We start from the raw sequence: 19851 nt of genomic DNA, 5'->3' as shown, positions 1-19851 counted from the left end.
ACGTCCCATTTTTGTAAAGATGTGGTTAGAATCTTCATACAGTTTGCAAAAAAGATATCGATCAAATTAATGCAGCATATTCACACTGTATTAGAAAACAAAATACACATCACAGACTTGTCATTGTGTAAATCAGTAACATCATTTGGATCATGTCACCATTTGGCTAAACCAATCGAAATTTATGTAATAATTTGCCACTATGTTACCCAATATTCACATCCCGTTATTCACATACGTAACAGATCAGCAAAAATGATCGCGGCAACTTACAATTGTGGCTGTCCAGCAAAACCCTCTTTCCTGATTCCTGACTCAGTTAGATTGCAAGCACTTTGTTCATCTTGTTGCTTTCAACCACATAACAACGCTCTACGAGATTTGTAAGTACAAGCATCACAACAATGTACACAGTCTAGAATTATAAAGAAATCAAAACGTGTCTGCTCATCATGCGAGAGCGTAGCTTATTGTTGCACTAATTGTAAAAGTTTTCTTCGTATTCCATCATATTCAAAATACATTCCTTCCGTACACTTGTCAGCTTCTCTGCAATACTGTCGATATTGTGAGGTAGATGCATTAAAAATGTATTCGGCTCCTTCACACAGGCCAGTAAGCGCTGCAGTGATTTCTGCCTCGAAAGAAAGCATGAGCAAGCAGTTTCCGAGGAGCAGAAGCGAAAAGAAGTTGAAAAACCTTGAGATGTCTAACAAGGAGCAAGCCCCGACTAAGAAAGTCGTATCTGAGATTGTTAGAAAGGAACGGCCGTACAAGGAGATCGAAGCTATCATCAATGACAATCGCGTCATCATCAGGATGCAGAAAGAGCCGATCAAAGAAGAATACGATCCCCCGTGCGAATGTATTGGTCAAGTAACTTCAAAAGAATCAGCACTGAGCCAAAGAAAGTGCAACGACGGCTTCGTGTTCAATATGGCTCATGGAAACTTAGAACTTGGTCGTACTCTTCGAGAAGATACGCAGTCAACGGAGAAAACTTGCGAGGAGGCGGGATGTCGCATGGTTACCTTGTATCCAAACATAAAAGATGATGCCAGAAATACCACTTGTATAGAAGTTAAAAAGTCGAAGACGGTAATCGATCTCGAGGAAAATCCGAATATATTCTTATTGAGAATTAGAAAGCACAGTGATTGTGGTGATAAAAGACAGACAATCGATCTTGAATTCCGGGCACCGCGTCCATGGAAGAAGGATCTTCTTAAGCCTGAGATAGTAGAAGAACATATGGATGCTGACAAGGAATACAAAGAAGAAATTGACAAACAACATGAAGATGAATATAACGAATATATAGATGGTGAATATGATGACGAAACTGACGAAGAGATGCTCACGAGGAAAATAAATTAAAAATATAAATTTTGCAGTGAAATAGCGAAGTATAAATTGTAAATCTTTGGCTCTTAACTTGATTTAATACCTTCTATCATCTTAAATCTATAATAATTTTACACACACACACACACAATATATACTAATATCTTTTCCAATGAAATATTGTACATTTGAAATAATATAACATATAAAGTTTTCTTTGATTTTATTTTATAAATCAAAAAATAAGAAACGTTACAAAAAGAGTAGTATTGTAAAATAAATGTTATAAAATTAAGAATTTTTAAAATTATGTCTTTCTTTTGTCATAATTTTAATTAAAAGTAAAAAATAAAAGTATTCGAAACACGTACATTGCACACTACGTATCACAATCTTGAATTAAATAATCTTCAGTTTTTATTATACTTGTAAGATGCAAATATATATAATTAAATTATTTTTTATCTCAATTAAACTCAAGAAAATTAAACTCAAGAAAAAAGCACAATAAGGTCTACTGCATTCTCACGAAATTAATCTTAGGCTATCAACACGGTACGGATAATTATTAACGCGTAACAAATTGAATTTCCGGAATGTGTGAGAATAAGAATTCGGTAGCCAGCGCTTCTATCTTCTAGAATTCTTTGTGTGCGCTTAATTTGTTTCGGATCAGGTATATCGTTTTTGAATGAAAAAGACATAATTCAGTTCAAAATAACGCGACAGGTGCCAAATGCTGCTCTTTTGGAAGTAATTTGTTCGTTCTTAAACATACAATATTATATAATCTAAAATGTTAATATATTTAAATTTATTATAATTTAATATAATATATAATATTATATTTTTGGATTTAATTTTAATTCTATATTTTTATTCCTATTTTTGTATTTTAATAATTATGTTGCACAGTATAATAATGAATAACTTACGTAGTTTTTCGATCTTTTGCATATTTTTATACACACATGAAATGTGTAATGTGTATAAAAAACGTGTAAAAGTGTCCAGTAACATAGAATAATACAAACATAATCGTGGAGCATTCTAAGAAACGTCACTGTTAAGAAAATTGCGGTACATTACTTTTTGTATTCCCGAAGATGTTCAGACAGAGTATATATCACGCACAGCAAGCGTGAAAGAAAGAGATCTTGAAAAATCTCCAAATCCGATTCTCACGACTTGAAACTCCGAGTCAGGTGCGCGAGTGAATGGACTTCTGGCTTTCATTCATCTCTTCTTGGAGATTCGGATAGCCACCCGCCCACCAAGGCCCCCATTTTTTGACGTCCAACAGTCTCGAAAGAATAGAAAAGAGGGTGAAGAAAAAAAAACGATGATTTCTCAGTAAAGTGCGTGACCCGAAATCGAGCCATTTTAGGGCACCTAGTTCTATTGATGCGTATAATGATAAGCTGAAGCTTGAGCATACTGTGATTTTTCAATTCATCTAATAGCTTTTCATAATCCTAAATTTATTAATGCCGGGATTTCCATGGCAGATTATATGATTTAAAGTGCAACAAACCACCTGTTGTAATAAAATAATAATACTTTATCTAAAAGTATAAATTAAAAAGTATTAAACTTCTAAATTAAAATAATTTTTTTAATTTTAAAAGTTTCAGAAAAGTATACATAAATTCTACAATTAATATAAGTAATTGTTTATGTTATAATTTAACAGATATTTTAAATAATTTTAATTAATATTTTAATATTATTATTAATAGTCTTATTAATATTCTATGGATCAATATTTTAACGATTAAATTATGACGTAAAAAAGTACAAATTGGATTAATTACTGTATAGTAAATTATTTATTTATCATTTAGATTTTATTTAGATTTCATCTAGATTTTACTAAAAATATTTTTTGATGCATTAAAAAATATAAATTGCAAGAAACATAATTTGAAAATAACCGAAACAAAATAATAATGATATTATAAGCACTTAAATAAACTGTAGAAAATTATTTATGTGATTATGCAACTTTCTTTGCGCAGATATAGAAAACTTAACATCAGTGCTGAACGGTCTATTAAACGTTCTGGCAAAAATATTCTTGGTGACTTGCCATTGCCTTCCGAAAAGAGTAAAATTTAATGTTTTAGCAAGATATGAACCCGGGCCTTTAGAAGAGTAAACGCACATCTATATCTATGTCACAAAATTACCACGATATAAATTATTTATATATTTGGTATTAAAATAAAAACGTATTGCATAAATGAATTCTAAGGTCGCACGTGTTTTATCGCTTAAATGATTAGCAGTTAACTACCTTGTTATCAACGATTAACAGCATTATGTGTTTGTTATACATATATATTTGTATATACATATATGTTTGAACACGAATATGTCATTATAATTTTTATAACTTCTACATTTCTCAAAGTTGTTTTTTTTAAATAAAATTTGAACTACAGATCTATCATATCTATTTGAAGGAGTTATACTTTAACTTTAATATTCATACATTTATTATTGTAAAATGTATATATAGAAGTATATATAGAAAAGTTGTATTTTCCTGGTTGTGTTATTAATTAATACACATTTAATTAAACATGTAATGCTTACAAAAAAAATTTAAATTTGTATCTTACGATTTTAGAAAGTTCGATATTAAAATATAAAGTTTGATATTGTAAAAGTAATCGTAGAGTACAGAGAAAAAATAAATAAAAATACTTTTTACGATAATTTAAACCTAGACACGTTAACATATAGTCTCAAATACATGCAGTATTAATTATCTTTATACAAAATAATATCTGGTGATAAAAATTATATAAGCAGTAAAAAATTTATTTTACATTTTTTTAAATTGTTTTATGATGATAAATTTTCTTTTCGCAAATAGTATTATTTCTTGAATCATTCTCTATACTCTATAGTAATATGCAATTGTCAATGTAACAACTGTACATATGTATTGCATATCAAGGTCGGATCTTTGTCAATATCCTCTCTATTCTGCTTGTGTATTACATAATTTGAATTATAAAATTGAATGTCAAATGTGGTTTATACACAGTTGTGCAAATAAAGATGCAATTGAATTAAGCTATCTTTTATTATTATATAAGGTAACTTATTTTCAATAACATGTTTTTTCAGACCATTTGTTCTTTTTTTATATTTCATTGCCATTGAATCATTTTTCTAAAGTATAAAGTCTAAATAAATTTAATTCTAAAATACATATATACGTACATATCATAAATGGTTCTACATACACAATAATAATTACAATATTTTAAAATTTTATTGTAAATTATTTATAGGTAATCAAAATTGTTTTATTAAAATTTGAACAAGCTACACATTTATTTATAGTCTATTTTATAGTATTGTATAGTATTTTATAATATTTTATAATATTTTTATCTTAACAAATTATCGATGAAAATAATCAGCACAAAAAATGACTATGAATATGTTTGAATGTTCACATTCAGAATAAAATAAGTTTAATACCGTAAAATAAAAATTATTCTACAGTATGTTAAATGTAAAATAATAATTAAAATTGTTATGTTTTAGCTTTGCATTTTTTATGCAAAAGCACATAACAAGAATCAGACAATACTAAAATAAATAAGAGAAAATTAACATAATTTCAATTTTCCAGCAAATACTAAACGAAGTAAACAATACAGATAATATTTCCATTGTTTGAACAGTGTATGTACGAGCATTAAAGTAATGTTTTCTTAATGGCGGCAGACAAGAATAAAAGAAAGAAATAAGGCATTACTCAGCTGTGAACTAAAACGTTAATATATCACGTTATTTACACTAAACACTGATAACGTGCAATATATAAAGCAGTCGCTGTCTTGGGGCTTAGTAGTTTATTTAAAAATCGAGGAAAACAACTACAAAAACACAATTGAGAAATAGAAAATATTACAGTAAAGAAGAGTCATGGCAGAAATCTACAGGCTTTTGTATCTTGCCATAATTACGATAGTGTTTAATAATGTAATCGCAGTTGATTACTGCAACTTGGGATCATGTAATCAACGTGGTTCTCATACTATGTGTAAATATTCCGTGAGTAACAATATAATAACATACATACGAAATAGTGTTTTATACATTTACAGACGAATTTTTTGTAACATTTAAAAGATTTAAAAATTGATGTATGCCCGCATTACAAGATAATTCTGTAATTAAATTATTTTTAAATGTAACAATAATAATAACAATTCAACAAAAAACAACATTAGAACGAGATTAATCATTTTCTGTATGAACATCTTATTAATCATAGTCAATATCAAAAATTTCTTTTGAAGATTAAAAGTTTAAATAACATATTGATTGCAATAAATCTTTTCCATCACGTCATATATTGTAATTATAGTGTGACAAAATACCGAACGTATATCTTTTTTGCAACTTTAACTGCACATGTTTTAAAATTGTGAACAATTGTGAAACTAGATTCATATTTAATCCGGTATAATTATAATTCAAAAAATTACAGTTTTATATTAATCAATTTTATATTAAAAGTTTTGAACAACAGACAATTTTTAAAAATAAACTAAACTAAAAAATAAATTTCTTTCTCCAACATATGTAAGCAATTGAAAAATGTTTTATTAAAAGAGTAATGCAATATTCTATTAAAGATTATTCAAATACTGTATAATATTTATTTAAACGCTAATGTTGAGATACTTAATAAGATAATTAGATCTACATATTATAAATGTAGCTACATATTATGAATAAGCTAATCCTAAAAATCATACTGTAGTCACCATTCCCAGCAAATACATGCGCACAATGGAGTAATAATGGTCTTAGTGATGCTGAGAGAAATAAGATAGTGAATAAACACAACGAACTGAGACGGAAAGTTGCGTCAGGCCAGGAAAAGAGAGGAAATCCAGGTCCACAACCTGCGGCGGTTACCATGCCAGATTTGGTAAAATATAATATAATATATAACATGTCATTTATAGTACGTTAAAATATATAATAATCGGAAACATTAAATATTTAAATAACTTAAATAATAATTTGATAAAATTAATAGAACAACATATTGGCAAATTAAAATGTTAAATTCTTAACTTAAAATATTAACTATTAACAAAATAAATAAAAATATCATTATTTAAATATTGTAAAATGTAAATAGGTCATAACTATATATTTTCTTCTCTGCGTATAAAAAAGAAAATTTTAAGAAAATTTTGTTATACTTAAACTTAGTATATACACATATATACATTTACACATATTTGTATATTTAAATATATGTATGTACATAAATGTACATATGCATACAAAATTATAATATAAGTACACACTTCTTCATAAATACTCTTCTTAGACCTGGGATAAAGAACTAGAAATGATTGCGCAAAGATGGGCTAATCAATGTAACTTCAATCACGATGCGTGCAGAAATGTAGGTAAGTATATCGTGACTTATACATTCATTAATAAAATTGTAAACTAAATGTACAATTTAGTTATGAGCAAAATATAACACGTATTATTACAGAAAAATATGCAGTTGGTCAGAATATTGCTCAGACATTCTCTTCGGGTGAAAACACATCTACTTTGGAAAGTATGATTCAAATGTGGTATGATGAAGTAGATAAATTTGATAGGAATAAAGTTGATAAGTATGCGTAAGTATTAAAAATCAAATCAATATTTTGATAATTATTATATAGATTTTACATATATTAACAAAAATAAGATCTAACTTAATTTTTCAGAACACAGCAAATCTTTTGTATAGATATTATGTACACATATAAATATTAATTTCGTAAATAATATTATACAATTTAAATAGTATTAACCCTAGTAAACACAATTTATTAGCACAATATTGGTCCAATATATCTCCAATGTATGCCAAATGTTGAACCAATATTTTAATTTTTGTGCCACTAAAGAATTAAAATATCATTAAATACATTTATGACATTAAATTTTTGATACACCTATTAATGTCTACAATTTTTAAAATAATTTATTTGTAGATTTGATCCGAATACCGGCCATTACACTCAAATAGTTTGGGCTAATACAAGAACAATTGGTTGCGGACGAATAAAGTATAAATCAAATGGCTGGAATACGCATTACCTAGTTTGCAATTATGGTCCAAGTGGAAATTGGATAGGTCAGAGAATATATCAAAGAAGATAAATTCAAATGAAAGATAAATAATACAAAAAATAACTACAATTTTATAATCAGAATAATCCAAAGATAATATTTTACTGGTTTTTATATTTTTTTTCTCTTTTTTCCTTTTAAAATTTCTATATAATTTTATATACGTCTATGTATATATAACTTTACATATAAAAAAATAAGAGTCTAAAATTTAAATGTTATTGGTATACACAAACACACAAGCTTAACAAATCAATGTACAGTCTCAATTATTACATGTACAATATTTCATAAATTTTTTAAAATTGTTTTACAATTTTTTTTAATTAGCAGACGATTAAACAATTTGTTTTGCATTTCTTAATTATGTCGTCACAGTGAACTGATTGTTATCCGATTTTAACTGATTGTTTTGTTTTCTTTTTGAACATTTCCTTTAATAATATACCATTGTTAGTAAAACCACTATATGTATATAAATTGTATATTAAAATGGTTTCTATAAGTATGATTTCTCGTCCGCATATTACATAATTTTAGTTATAATATTGAATATTACATGTGGCTTGCACAGTTATCCAAATAAAGATATCTAAAGCAACTTTGTATTGTTATGTATGATTATTGAAACCTTTTAATAATATATTATTTAATAATATATTTCTCAAATTTGTTTCTTTTTTAATATGATTTTATTGCCATTAAACTGTTTATTTTCTCTTTCGTAAAAAAATATATATCAAATTTTATTTTAAAACATATATCCGGTAAATTCTTAGATTTTCTGCTTATTGTAATACTATCTTGGATAATAATTCTATCATTATTTCTATTATGTACACAATATAAGATAAAAAAATATATTTTTTTCAATGTATCAAAATTAAACAATCAAAGCAATAAAGAAACATACATACTCACATAAGTTATAAATAAAACAAAATGTTAACGTGTTATGCAAATTACATTAATAATAACATAGTGCATATAATTTTTTAATTTAGACATAATAGTCATTTAAGTCATTAATCATTATATATATATATATATATATATATATATATATATATACATAAACATGCATACAAGCACTAATACTGAATTTTAAATATTGTATTTATAACATATTTATAAAATGTTCTTAAAATTATTTTTACTAAATTAGTTTTTCTAAAAACACATTGTGTGTGCAAGCAATAACAAAATTTCTTCTTTATCCTTTATCTTATTTCATTAGAACTTTGTTAGACAGTTGTTTTGTTTTCTGAACATTATTTATAGGTGCGATTGTTAATGCTACAATACATATGTCATTGCATGGCCTCTATCAATATGCTCTCTCTTCTACGTATTATATAATTTCAATTATAGAATCACATGTCAAATGTTGCTTATGCATAGTTATGCAAATTAAGATGCTACAATTCATGACAATTTTTTATTGTATACTTATTAAGACTTTAAAATAACGTTTTTAAAGTACATTTGTTTCGTCTTTAATTTGTTTCGATGCCATTGAGTTATTTATTTTAAGAATGCACCAAATTTAATTTTATATTCGCATATAATAAATTTTGTATTTGCGGTTTAATATTACAATATTTTATTTTAAAATAACAAGGTACATGGTTTATTTAAAATACAATAATATAATATTGTTTTTCAAATTTAACTAAAATTTGTGCATGTTTTATTATATAATTTTTATTTTACTCTTATTAATTTATTAATAAGAGTGAATAATGCAAAAAATAACAAGTTGGATGTTGTTAATCTTCTAGTTTCATATTTGATCTTAAATAAAATAAATAATAATATAGAGACACATGTTATCTCGATTATGTATGTACGAATGCAATAAGACAATGTTTTTTTAACAAAAACAGTTGATAAGATCAAGGGAGACAATACTTATGCAAATTGTAAATAAACTAAAATGCAATGTGTTATGCAAATTGCATAACCGATAACATACTGCATATAAATTGTAGTTGCATTCTCTGTCACGTTTATTAGTAGCTTGTAAAGAAATCTAGGAAGTCAACTCGATAAAGTCGCGAAAGTTAGAAAATATCAAATAAAGAAAGAATAATGACAGGAATCTACAATTCTCTGTGTCTTATTATAATCGCGGTGTTTACTATCGTAACCGCGGAAGATTACTGCAGCTTGAAATCATGTACAGAACGTAATACTGTACACACGATGTGCCAATACACTGTAAGTAACAATAGCTATATCTACACAAATGTTAAAACAATGTATTGAATCCTTACAGTCAAATCTTTCGTAATATTTAATAATATTTATTCACATTACCTACATATCTTGATGTGACAAAGTCTTTCCGTGTTTCATGTTAAGAAAGAAGTTCAAAACCTATAAAATAGGATAACATTACACGTTCATCGATAAAAGCGTAAAACATAAAAATTAAAACATTTAATTAGACCTTGTAAGAACACAGTTAAGATAAATGCAATATCTCTAGGAACAAAAAAAATCAATACTTTATTTAAAAAACGTTATATAAAGTTTTATTATATTTCGTAACGTGTTTTGCAACAACTTTAACAATTTTCAGCAATTGTTACTTGCAGTATTTCTTTTTAAAAAATAAACTCTTGTTCCATAATAACAACCTAATCTATATTACCTTTCTTTAGCCTACACCATGGTAGTCTAAACGCATTTATTTTCTATTTATCTTCTATTATGTAAGAAATAATTTGTATTTGTTACGAAAGAAATAGCTATCTTAGTTGATAAGACTATTGAATATATAATTATTTTGCAAAATTTTAAAAATATAAGGAAAATTAAAGAAATTGTGTTACAAGTTATATCTGACACTTCCGTTTTATAACAAAAGATAATAAATATATATAATAATGATTGTTCTTATATTAGAGTCAATATAAATATAATAAACTTTAAGCCGTAAGAAAAATTAATCAATTACATTTGAATAGGAAGAGAATAATTGACTATAATTCGTCACTTTCTTACTTACAATTAGTAAAAGATAAAAAATTATTAAATAAACAAATGACAAAAATTATATTAAATTAAAGTTTAATGATAAGGCTTCTAAATTATACTGATAATATTAAGTTTAATATTTTTGAGTGATAACATAGTGTATAAGTTAGAACCTCTCTATACGTAATGCGGCATTCTTGTAAAAACGGGAAAAGTACTCAATTGCTAAGAAAAAACATAAGAAAAATATCATGACAGTAATTTTTCCATTATATTTTGCCATAATTGCGGAAACATTTTCGAGTATAACTGCGACAGATTATTGTAATGTGCAATTAAAACGGATCATACGATGTGCAAGTATACTGTAAGTAAAATTAATTACACGTATAATATACAGGGAATCTGGTAATTCTTCTGACAAAGTAGAGAGATTAAATTCGACGTCTTATATCATATTACAAAATTTTAATAGTTTAAAACATTCAAATTAAAAAATTATATATTTTAAGCTATATTATTGTAGCAAATAAGTAATACAAAAATGTTACATATAATATTTCTAAATAAAAACTTTTATTTTCTTTTTCTTAAAAAAAGTATTATTGTTAAGATTTCTTATTAAGAAATTTTTATTATATGTTTAAAACATATTTCACATATTAAAAAAAAGTTAATCCAAAAAATTATACCACAGTCATCAACACCAGCAAAAGAATGTGGACAATCATGGAGTGATTACGGTCTTAGTAACGATGAGAAAAACAATATAGTGAATAAACACAACGAACTGAGACAAAAAGTCGCATCGGGTCAGGAAAAGAGAGGAGATCCAGGTCCACAGCCTAAAGCAATTAAAATGCCAGATTTGGTAAGACATAATATGTCATTTAATGTAAATATATTAAAGTACATATATAATAATCGAAAAAACGCGCGCGCGCGCGTGTGTGTGTTTGTGTGCATACATATGTATGCATACAAAATTATATATAACTACACACATTTTTTAGACTTGGGACAATGAACTAGAAAAGATTGCGCAAAGATGGGCCATTCAATGTAATTTTAATCATGACAAATGCAGAAATACAAGTGAGATTTATTAACAATTATATTTTTAATCATAAATTAAATAAATAATTAATTGATTTGTTTGCTAGCAAATAATTCATATCATTGCAGATGATTCGATAGTTGGTCAGAATATTGCTGAAACATATTCTTCGGACGAAAATAAATCGTCTGTGGAAAGTATGGTCGAAATGTGGTATAATGAAGTAGAAAAATTTGATAGGAATAAAGTTAATAAATATACGTAAGTATCTAACATTCAATATCTAAATTATATTTATACAGATTAATAAATATATCAAAATCAATTAATTTTTTAGAATGTAAGTCTTTTATATGTAAAGATATTTATGTATGTATATGTAAAAAATAATGTGTAAACAGTATTATCATTTAAAATACGTCCAAAAGTACTTTTGTAACAAAAAATTTTTTTATCAGTAAATAACAACTTTAATTTGGTGGATTCGATCCAATTTTTTTATTGATTAAATTGGCAATTTAATAAAATTTTCTTACAAGACAAAACATTGCAGTCAATGCACTTGTCGCCGCAAGTCACGGATCATGCGCTACATAAATAAACAGCAGTAAAAATATATAAATTGTATAGAATATGATAATTTTTAATTAAATAACAAACAATTAAAAACTTACATGTTCATTTATGTAGCACATGATCCGTAATTTGCGGCGACAAGTGCATTGACTGCAATGTTTCGTCTTGTAAGAAAATTTTTTTAAATTGTATTTGAAAAGGACCTAATTGAGGTCGAAACGTTGTTAATAATTTAATCAATAAAAAAATTTGCTAGTTGGGTCAATTCCACCAAATTTCAGTTGTTGTCATTTCAGAAGTTGTCATTTACTGATTATTCATCACTAACGACAATAAGTTTCAACTTTAAATTTTTTAATGTTAATAAAAAATTGATTTGTAGATTTGATACAGCAACAGGCCACTATACCCAGGTAGTCTGGGCTAACACGGAAAAAATCGGTTGTGGACGGATAAAATATGAAACTTCAGATGGTTGGCATACGCATTATTTAGTTTGTAACTATGGTCCAAGTGGAAATTGGCAAGGACAACAAGTATATGAAACTCAAAATTAAATCTAATTTATAGATTAAAGATGTAGCAGAAAAAAAAACAAAAAAAAAGAAAATAAGCAATAAGAAGTTGATAGACCTTGTGTAATAAAAATAGATAGCTGCAATTATCACAGTGATTTAATAAACAGCAAAATAATATATTTCTTTTCACTTCCTCCCTCTCTCTTTTTCTCTCTCTCTCTCTCTATATATATATATTTAAATATTGTTTAATGTCGAACATTTTCTTGTTAATAACTTTTTAATCCAAAAAAAGTAAAAATACAATTTATGCTACTTATTAGTAGCTCATATATATGCTTATTATTCTACATTAAATCTTGTACGTAATTATTCATATATACACGATACAGAAACAATCAATCTCCTTGCATTAATAACTAAATAATAAATGTTCAAAATTAAATCAATTATGGGTTATCAAAAAGATTGCATATACCTGCAAACCATCGAGGCTCTTGCCAGGCCTGTATCATCTAAGTATTGAAAAAAAAACACGAATATAATATAAGTCGTTATATAAGTAGATACTCGAATTAAATATATTTTCACTGCTTTGCATTAAGCCGTCGTTTTTGAAAGTATCAGATTCTTCTTTCTGAGCTTTCTTTTGCGCCTCCTTTCTTTTTCAATCGATTTTAACAAGCCACTTATGGGGGTTAGAGAAACTCACTTAGAGAAACGGGGAGAGACGAGGAGAGACGGGTAGACACGGGGAGAGACGGGGAGAGACGGGGAGAGACCGGGAGAGAGAAGAAAATTAGATAATAAATTAATGTATGTAAGTATGCTTTCTCTCTCTCTCTCTCTCTCTCTCTCTCTCTCTCTCTGTTTCTTTTTCCTTTCTTTTTGTATATAATTATTTATTTATATAATTATAATTGCAATTGTTATTTTTAAAAGTAAAAAGTAAAAAACTAAATAGCGCGCGCGTAGCGCGCGCCTGTGTTGTTCTAGTATTATATAAAAATTATCTCTAAAAATAATTTTATATATAAATTTAGAATTTTACAAGAAACGATATAGTTTAATTGAGCAAAATCATGAATAGAGATTACTCATGTCCATTTTTATCAGTCGTAAAATAGAATAAAAATAAGAAAAAATAAAAAACATACGGAAGTCATGTGCAAAAGTATCAAAAAATTAATGACAATGATAACGTTATCGAATAAACGTGCAGTATATAAATTCAAATTTGTTTCTATTAAAAATTCTATTTTAAAAACTTTGTAAAAACTCTTTCCAAAAAGCTATTTCTATAATTATTCGAAAGTTACAAAAGTTAAATGAGAAAGTATGGTATTAATTGTTAGTATATTATATCTTGTCATAATAGCTGAAAATTTATCTGGTACATATGCGACAAATTATTGCAATATGGAATCGTGTGAAAAAAACAATGATCATACAATGTGCAAGTATCCTGTAAGTAAAATTTTTTATGTATATGTTATATGTGATTAAATGTATTATACGTTTAATTAAGAGAGAAAAAAAATAAAGTCATTATTTTTTTCTCCTAAATTAAACTAAGTTATAATATAAAATATTATTTTAATTATTTTATATAAGTTTAAATTTGTGTAAAATTTTATTTTTAAAAACATTTTATTGCTAAGATTATTTAAATCTTTAAGATTGGTACCATTCAACTATTATAAAATTTTGTTACTAATACAAAAATACGAATAAATCTATCGATATTTTAATATTTTATTTTGTTTTTTTTACATATACCTTTTGGTAAAAACTATTCTTCAGTTCTGTATATATTTGCGTTTTCTATTTTTAAGTGTAACTGAACTGTATTAATATCGAGTTTACTGATATTTCTATACCTGTGTGTAAAAGATAAACATTACAAATATGCAACATTCGCTCCTACAGTTAATACAGTTCTTTAAAAATGTATAGCAAAGGTTTAATTTGTGTAACACATAATTAATCCTATGATATCATATTATAGTCATCAACACCAGGGAAATCATGCTTGCAATATAACAATTTAGGTTTTAACAATGTTGAAAGACAAGCTATAGTAAAAAAACACAATGAACTGAGACAGAAGGTCGCATCGGGCCAGGAAAAGAGAGGAAATCCAGGTCCACAGCCTAAGGCGGTTAAAATGTCAAACTTAGTAAGACAATGAATAATATGTTATTATATGATAAAATATTTTCAAACTCACGAATGTCACTGTGAAGTTGGCACTGCAACTTCCTGCACCGCAAGTTTTCATGACAGTTCTACTTGCATCCCAAATAATTTTAGAGTTCCTGATAAGTTTCAAAAATAGTTCCGTCGATTTTAATTGAAAGTATTGCAGAACTATCAGAAAATGCCACAAAGTCGGCTGAAACTCACCATAAAGTGGTAGTTTACTCTCGTGGTGCGGTGCCAGCAATTAAATTAAAAAATTGTTTAAATATATTTAATGTACGGAACTATTGCTAAAATCTGTCAGGAACTTATTGCGCTAGAATTATTACGGATGTAAGTAGAACTGTTGATATAACTTTCGTTTTTTACTAGTGAGATGTCAGGGAAAATTAGCATCTCATAACTTCAAATTTCATGTTTTTAACTAAATCAACGGAACTACTTCTGAAACTTATCAGGAACTCTAGAACTATTTAGGGTGCAAGTAGAACTGTCATGAAAACTTGCGGTGCAGAAAGTTGCGGTGCCAACTTCACAGTGATCTTACGAATACGTTATAACACGAATTTATGAAGTTACTGTCTGCATAATTTTTCATTTGATTGATATTGTTAGCGCTATTTGATAAAAATCTAAATTAAAAATTAAAACGTGTTTTCCATCTAATTATAAAGGGATATTTATCAATTTAATCGATTACATAAATTATTTATACATATACAGTATTTAAAAGTTTTATTAAATTCTTCAAGTTCTATCATTTGATCTTATATTAATCCCATTATATGAATAAAAATATATCCCATTTTTACGTACAATTTCTCAGACCTGGGATAAGGAATTAGAAACAATTGCTCAGAGGTGGGCCAATCAGTGCGATTTTAATCACGATGGTTATAGAGACGTAGGTGAGTAATAATCTATTGTATAATACAATTGAGATAATATTACCAAATCGAAATAATATCAAATTAATAACACATAAAAAGAAATAAATTGTCTTTAATACGACTGAGCTGTTTTTATTTACGAATGCGTGCTTTATCAAACTTAGTGTCGACAAAACAAAATTATGGAAAATATAATATTTTATGACAAAATTTTTGGTAAGAACTTTGATGCAACTCATAGATAAAGGTAGTTATATTGAAGTTTTAAAACTCTCAAAACTTTTATACAACTTTAATGGAGAGACCTCAATTCGGCTAAAATATTTAAAAATTAGACCATAAATACAGATTTTAAAATAATTATGTTAAACTAATTTAAATATAATACATTGAACGCTTGAGTTAGCGACATCCTAAAATGTTAAAACTTTTTACAGCACATTATTATTATATACTTGAACTTACAAAATTACATATTTTAATGGTCTAAATTATTTTTAAACCTGTATCTGATCTAATTTTTAAATATTTTAGCAAAAACCTGGCCTAACTATTTTCAATGATATCTTTGATTAAAATACCTCATCTCTTTGAATTCCCCCTTGACCCGACGGCAATCCCCTCTTTACGGATTACATTACTCGCACCTTCTTCCGTTTACAAACTACTCGTCCCGACGGGCAGTCCAGCCTAACGTGGTGATCTCGCGAGGTGATCCGTGAGCCTTCAGGTGCGCGTAACGAGGAACGTCAGCGCGTATTCATCGTCCCTGAATTGCGAATGGATACGATCCATATATCAGAAAGTCAGCGGCGCTCCGGGTGTGCCCGTAGCTTCCCGGTGAGCGCGAGAACACGCTCGTCCTCGCAGACACATGCGGGAGAACGTGAGAGAACCCCCCAAAGAAGAAGAAGAAGCGATATCTCGCATAGGATAGGAGGAAAGGTGGCCGGCTATTAGGGGTTCTAAGCGCTTTTTAAAACCGGATTCCGGGAGAAACGTATCGAGTGTCGGACGCGCAACAATGACACGGGCAAACATTCCGATATACAGGCCCACCCGCGGCGTGTGTCGTTGCACAAGGGACGTGATCTGCGACATGGACACGGCATGGCGCAACGCGCAGGTAATGTTTGGACGTGCATTAGAAGCCGAGAAGAATGAATGACGACGAAAAACGGAAGAATTTGTATTTGCTGACAACGATTTCCTCGGAGTGACAGCTATTAGGCGGGAGGTAAAGCAATTGTAAATTCATCAGGTAGCGATGTAAACGTTAAATATTTGCGATTGTCACGTCCAAGCGTTACACGATGCATGAGAATTATTAATGTGTATGTAATAGCAAATTTACTTGCTAAATGAAAACAATTATAATATATCTAAAGTTGCATTTTAAACTATTAAAATATCAATTTTAATTTCGATGATGGATATAGCCAAGTTGCTAAATTGCGTGAAGAGAAGTTTATAGCTCAATAAATTTAACAAAGATGCTATTAGAAGTTATTCAAATTTGATTCAAATGTGTTCAATTCATATGATCAACAAGAGCACAAGTAGAAAATGATAAATGATGTCACGAATATTTGGCGGGCGTAGTCGACTTAATAATAAAAGATTATCGGTGTAATCTGAGAGATTAGGGTAGGCTTTTCTGGTAATCCAGGTGCATTTAGGTAATCGTTTAACTCAAAGTTACCAAAGCACCTGCTTATCTGCAGGTAAGGTTGCTATATTAAAATTTTTTTAACTAGAACTTACAGGCCAAAAACTCCGGCATTTCTGTTGCAACCCCGGACATATACGAGAATACATTAATTACACATAATAAATATTATAAAAGCCGCTCAATAGGTGATCGTGCCATTGGAAAAAGCACGGTAAAGGAAATAAATAAATAAAATATTTAAAACCCCGAACGCACATAATTTTCCCGGACAAATTTTAAACACTTTCAAAAATCTCTTTGGACGACCCCAAATGCCCTAAAAAAAGAGGACAGTGTCCGGGGAAAGAGGACGGATGACAACCCTACCTGCAGGGAACAATGAAAAGAAAAACAAAAAAGAAATTATTCGACGCATTATTCATAAAGGAGATTATTATATTTCGAAAGTTTTTTTAATTTTCAAATTTTAAGTTAAGTACTTAATGGGAAAATATTTAACAGGATGAAACTTGGTCGACTACTGGAGAGAAAGAGGAACTTCTAAAAAAGAAAGAAAAGAGAAGAAAGTTTTGTATCGTCGAGAAGAACGCCTCAGTATAGTGAATGAAGAGGGACAGAGACCGAGAAGAAAAAGGCTCGTCCTCTAGAGAAAGCTTTAGAGGGCTCGCAATCATATATCTGTAGGACGGTAGGGGGGTGTCAACGAGCCCGACGAAGTCCCAGCGGGGTTTCCGCTACCCGAATTGCTACCGGGACTCCCCGGGTGGTGTGAGAATCTGGTACACTTAACGCTAAGCTACCGCAGCAGCTCCTGGATTATCCAGTTTTGTCAGTTGCGATCGGTATCCGTGTCACGTCTCGGACGGAAGGAAGTTAACATTCGCGTGCCGCTTGTAATCCGCTTCGAATCTAAACTTCACCTATTGGCGTGTGTTTAATTGCAATTAGAAAGTTAGAAGAAAAGTTAGTAATGCCGTAATATTGGTGATTTTTCTATCTGGAATGATTAAAAAAAAGAAAAATATATATACATTGGCAAATTGTATCTTTCTATAATTAAATGACAGAAATTGAATCTTCCAGATTATACGTAAGTAATGTAAATATGCAGAAGTAATGTAAATAAACTACGTTGTTGAAAAATATAGTAAAAATTTTTATAATTTCTTCCTCGGTCTGCGCTTACTGCACAGAGAAAAATTTCTTTAAATTTAATAAACCATTTTATTTGCTATTCCAAAGCATATGTTTCTTTATTTCTAATAAATTTTATTAAATCTAAAAAAATCTGTATAAAGTTTATTAAAATCAAAGAAATATATGCTTTGAAATAATCGAACAAAACTGTTTATTAAATCTAAAGAAATCTTTCTCTCTGTGTGCTTACCATAGTAATTCTTCCTTGAATACCTTCTTAGATAGTCAAAGATCAATCATAAATTATTGTTACATGATACATTTGATCAGTTTCATGGTTTCATGGTAAATCCACAAAACAATTATTTGCAAACATTGGAAAACTGTAATTATAACAAAATTAAAAAGCAATACAAATTTGAAATACATATATAAAAGTTTCTAAAGAAATTAAATTACGTATAATTTTTGTAATCCTTTAATTCAATGAGTGAGCATATCATCCTTTCATACTTCCCTTGAAGTCACAGATTCATACGCAACCGCGAAACATCCCATAAAAACTTATTGTAATGAAAAAAAAGGCGGAAAAAGAGCACGGCGAGAGAGACGCGTGTGCGTTTTCGAGGGCGAAAGGGCGCAACCCACCGTTCCTCTCCCTACGTCTTTTACAGGATGCGTCGCATAAACGAGCAAGGGGATTCTCTGTTACACGAGGGGTTGCAATCGGTGCGGTTGGTGACGCCATCTTGAATTTAATCACCGGGAAAATGGTGGTAGTCCCGAAGCAACGTCGACGGACAAATATCGTTGCCTTATTTAAATAACTGATTTAAAATATGAGCTCATACTTTTATTCAAGAAATAATTCACAGATTTATCAAAAAAAATATTGGAATATTCGAGAATTTCTAACAATATCGTATTATTAACAAAAACGACACGTATACTGTCACTACAAATTATTAACAATTTGGCTACTAATATTTTAATTATGAAAATGTATAATGTTAAGAAGTCAACACAAATTGAAAATTATCATAAATAACTTAAGTATTAAATTTTTGTAATAATAAAATACTGATTGTTTAATAAAAGAAATGCATTCATTTGATTTCTATGTTATAATTACAACTGCATATTTTGGAGAATTTAAATATATCTATTACTACTGAGAGACAAAAAAGTACATATAAAAAATAAATTTTTAATGGAATTAAATGCTTAAGTAATTTATTTATATAAATATTTATTTTAACAATAAATCCCTGAAATATATATAACAAATACAGT

General features: G+C 28.3%; 3 protein-coding genes across 3 annotated transcripts; all 3 read left to right on the top strand.

The window, feature by feature from the left end:
- Positions 1-46: 46 nt before the first annotated feature.
- Positions 47-2152, top strand: LOC105835506. The gene is made up of 2 exons (XM_036288044.1): positions 47-383; positions 612-2152. The coding sequence occupies exons 1-2, from the start codon at positions 70-72 to the stop codon at positions 1375-1377; spliced, it is 1080 nt and encodes a 359-aa protein (XP_036143937.1). The 5' UTR covers positions 47-69; the 3' UTR covers positions 1378-2152.
- A 3048-nt stretch (positions 2153-5200) lies between these two features.
- Positions 5201-12836, top strand: LOC105829658. Its single transcript, XM_012668684.2, has 10 exons — positions 5201-5421; positions 6137-6307; positions 6719-6800; positions 6893-7025; positions 7386-7548; positions 9592-9744; positions 11204-11377; positions 11520-11601; positions 11692-11824; positions 12522-12836. The coding sequence occupies exons 1-10, from the start codon at positions 5293-5295 to the stop codon at positions 12694-12696; spliced, it is 1395 nt and encodes a 464-aa protein (XP_012524138.2). The 5' UTR covers positions 5201-5292; the 3' UTR covers positions 12697-12836.
- Positions 12837-13619: 783 nt separating this feature from the next.
- On the top strand, positions 13620-19115 carry LOC105829655 (venom allergen 3). The gene is made up of 3 exons (XM_012668677.3): positions 13620-14124; positions 14666-14836; positions 15686-19115. Exons 1-3 carry the CDS (start codon positions 13996-13998, stop codon positions 15773-15775), a joined length of 390 nt encoding a protein of 129 aa, XP_012524131.1. The 5' UTR covers positions 13620-13995; the 3' UTR covers positions 15776-19115.
- The last annotated feature ends 736 nt before the right edge of the window (positions 19116-19851 follow it).

Source organism: Monomorium pharaonis, chromosome 1 (genome assembly GCF_013373865.1).
Source record: "Monomorium pharaonis isolate MP-MQ-018 chromosome 1, ASM1337386v2, whole genome shotgun sequence".
In the NCBI taxonomy this organism is placed as follows: Eukaryota; Metazoa; Arthropoda; class Insecta; order Hymenoptera; family Formicidae; genus Monomorium; species Monomorium pharaonis.
The sequence above is the reverse complement of the archived record's forward strand: the minus strand, read 5'-3'. Positions and strand labels throughout refer to the sequence as shown.

What these genes read in the sequence shown, in the direction of transcription:
- LOC105829655 (XM_012668677.3), top strand. Translation starts at nt 13,996, where the DNA reads ATGGTATTAATTGTTAGTATATTATATCTTGTCATAATAGCTGAAAAT. An exon ending in ATACAATGTGCAAGTATCCT is followed by an intron (nt 14,125 to 14,665) that starts GTAAGTAAAATT and finishes ATCATATTATAG; the next exon opens with TCATCAACACCAGGGAAATC. An exon ending in CGGTTAAAATGTCAAACTTA is followed by an intron (nt 14,837 to 15,685) that starts GTAAGACAATGA and finishes ACAATTTCTCAG; the next exon opens with ACCTGGGATAAGGAATTAGA.
- LOC105829658 (XM_012668684.2), top strand. Translation starts at nt 5,293, where the DNA reads ATGGCAGAAATCTACAGGCTTTTGTATCTTGCCATAATTACGATAGTG. An exon ending in GTCAGAGAATATATCAAAGA is followed by an intron (nt 7,549 to 9,591) that starts AGATAAATTCAA and finishes CGCGAAAGTTAG; the next exon opens with AAAATATCAAATAAAGAAAG. An exon ending in CAATTAAAATGCCAGATTTG is followed by an intron (nt 11,378 to 11,519) that starts GTAAGACATAAT and finishes CACATTTTTTAG; the next exon opens with ACTTGGGACAATGAACTAGA.
- LOC105835506 (XM_036288044.1), top strand. Translation starts at nt 70, where the DNA reads ATGCAGCATATTCACACTGTATTAGAAAACAAAATACACATCACAGAC. An exon ending in AACAACGCTCTACGAGATTT is followed by an intron (nt 384 to 611) that starts GTAAGTACAAGC and finishes TCCTTCACACAG; the next exon opens with GCCAGTAAGCGCTGCAGTGA.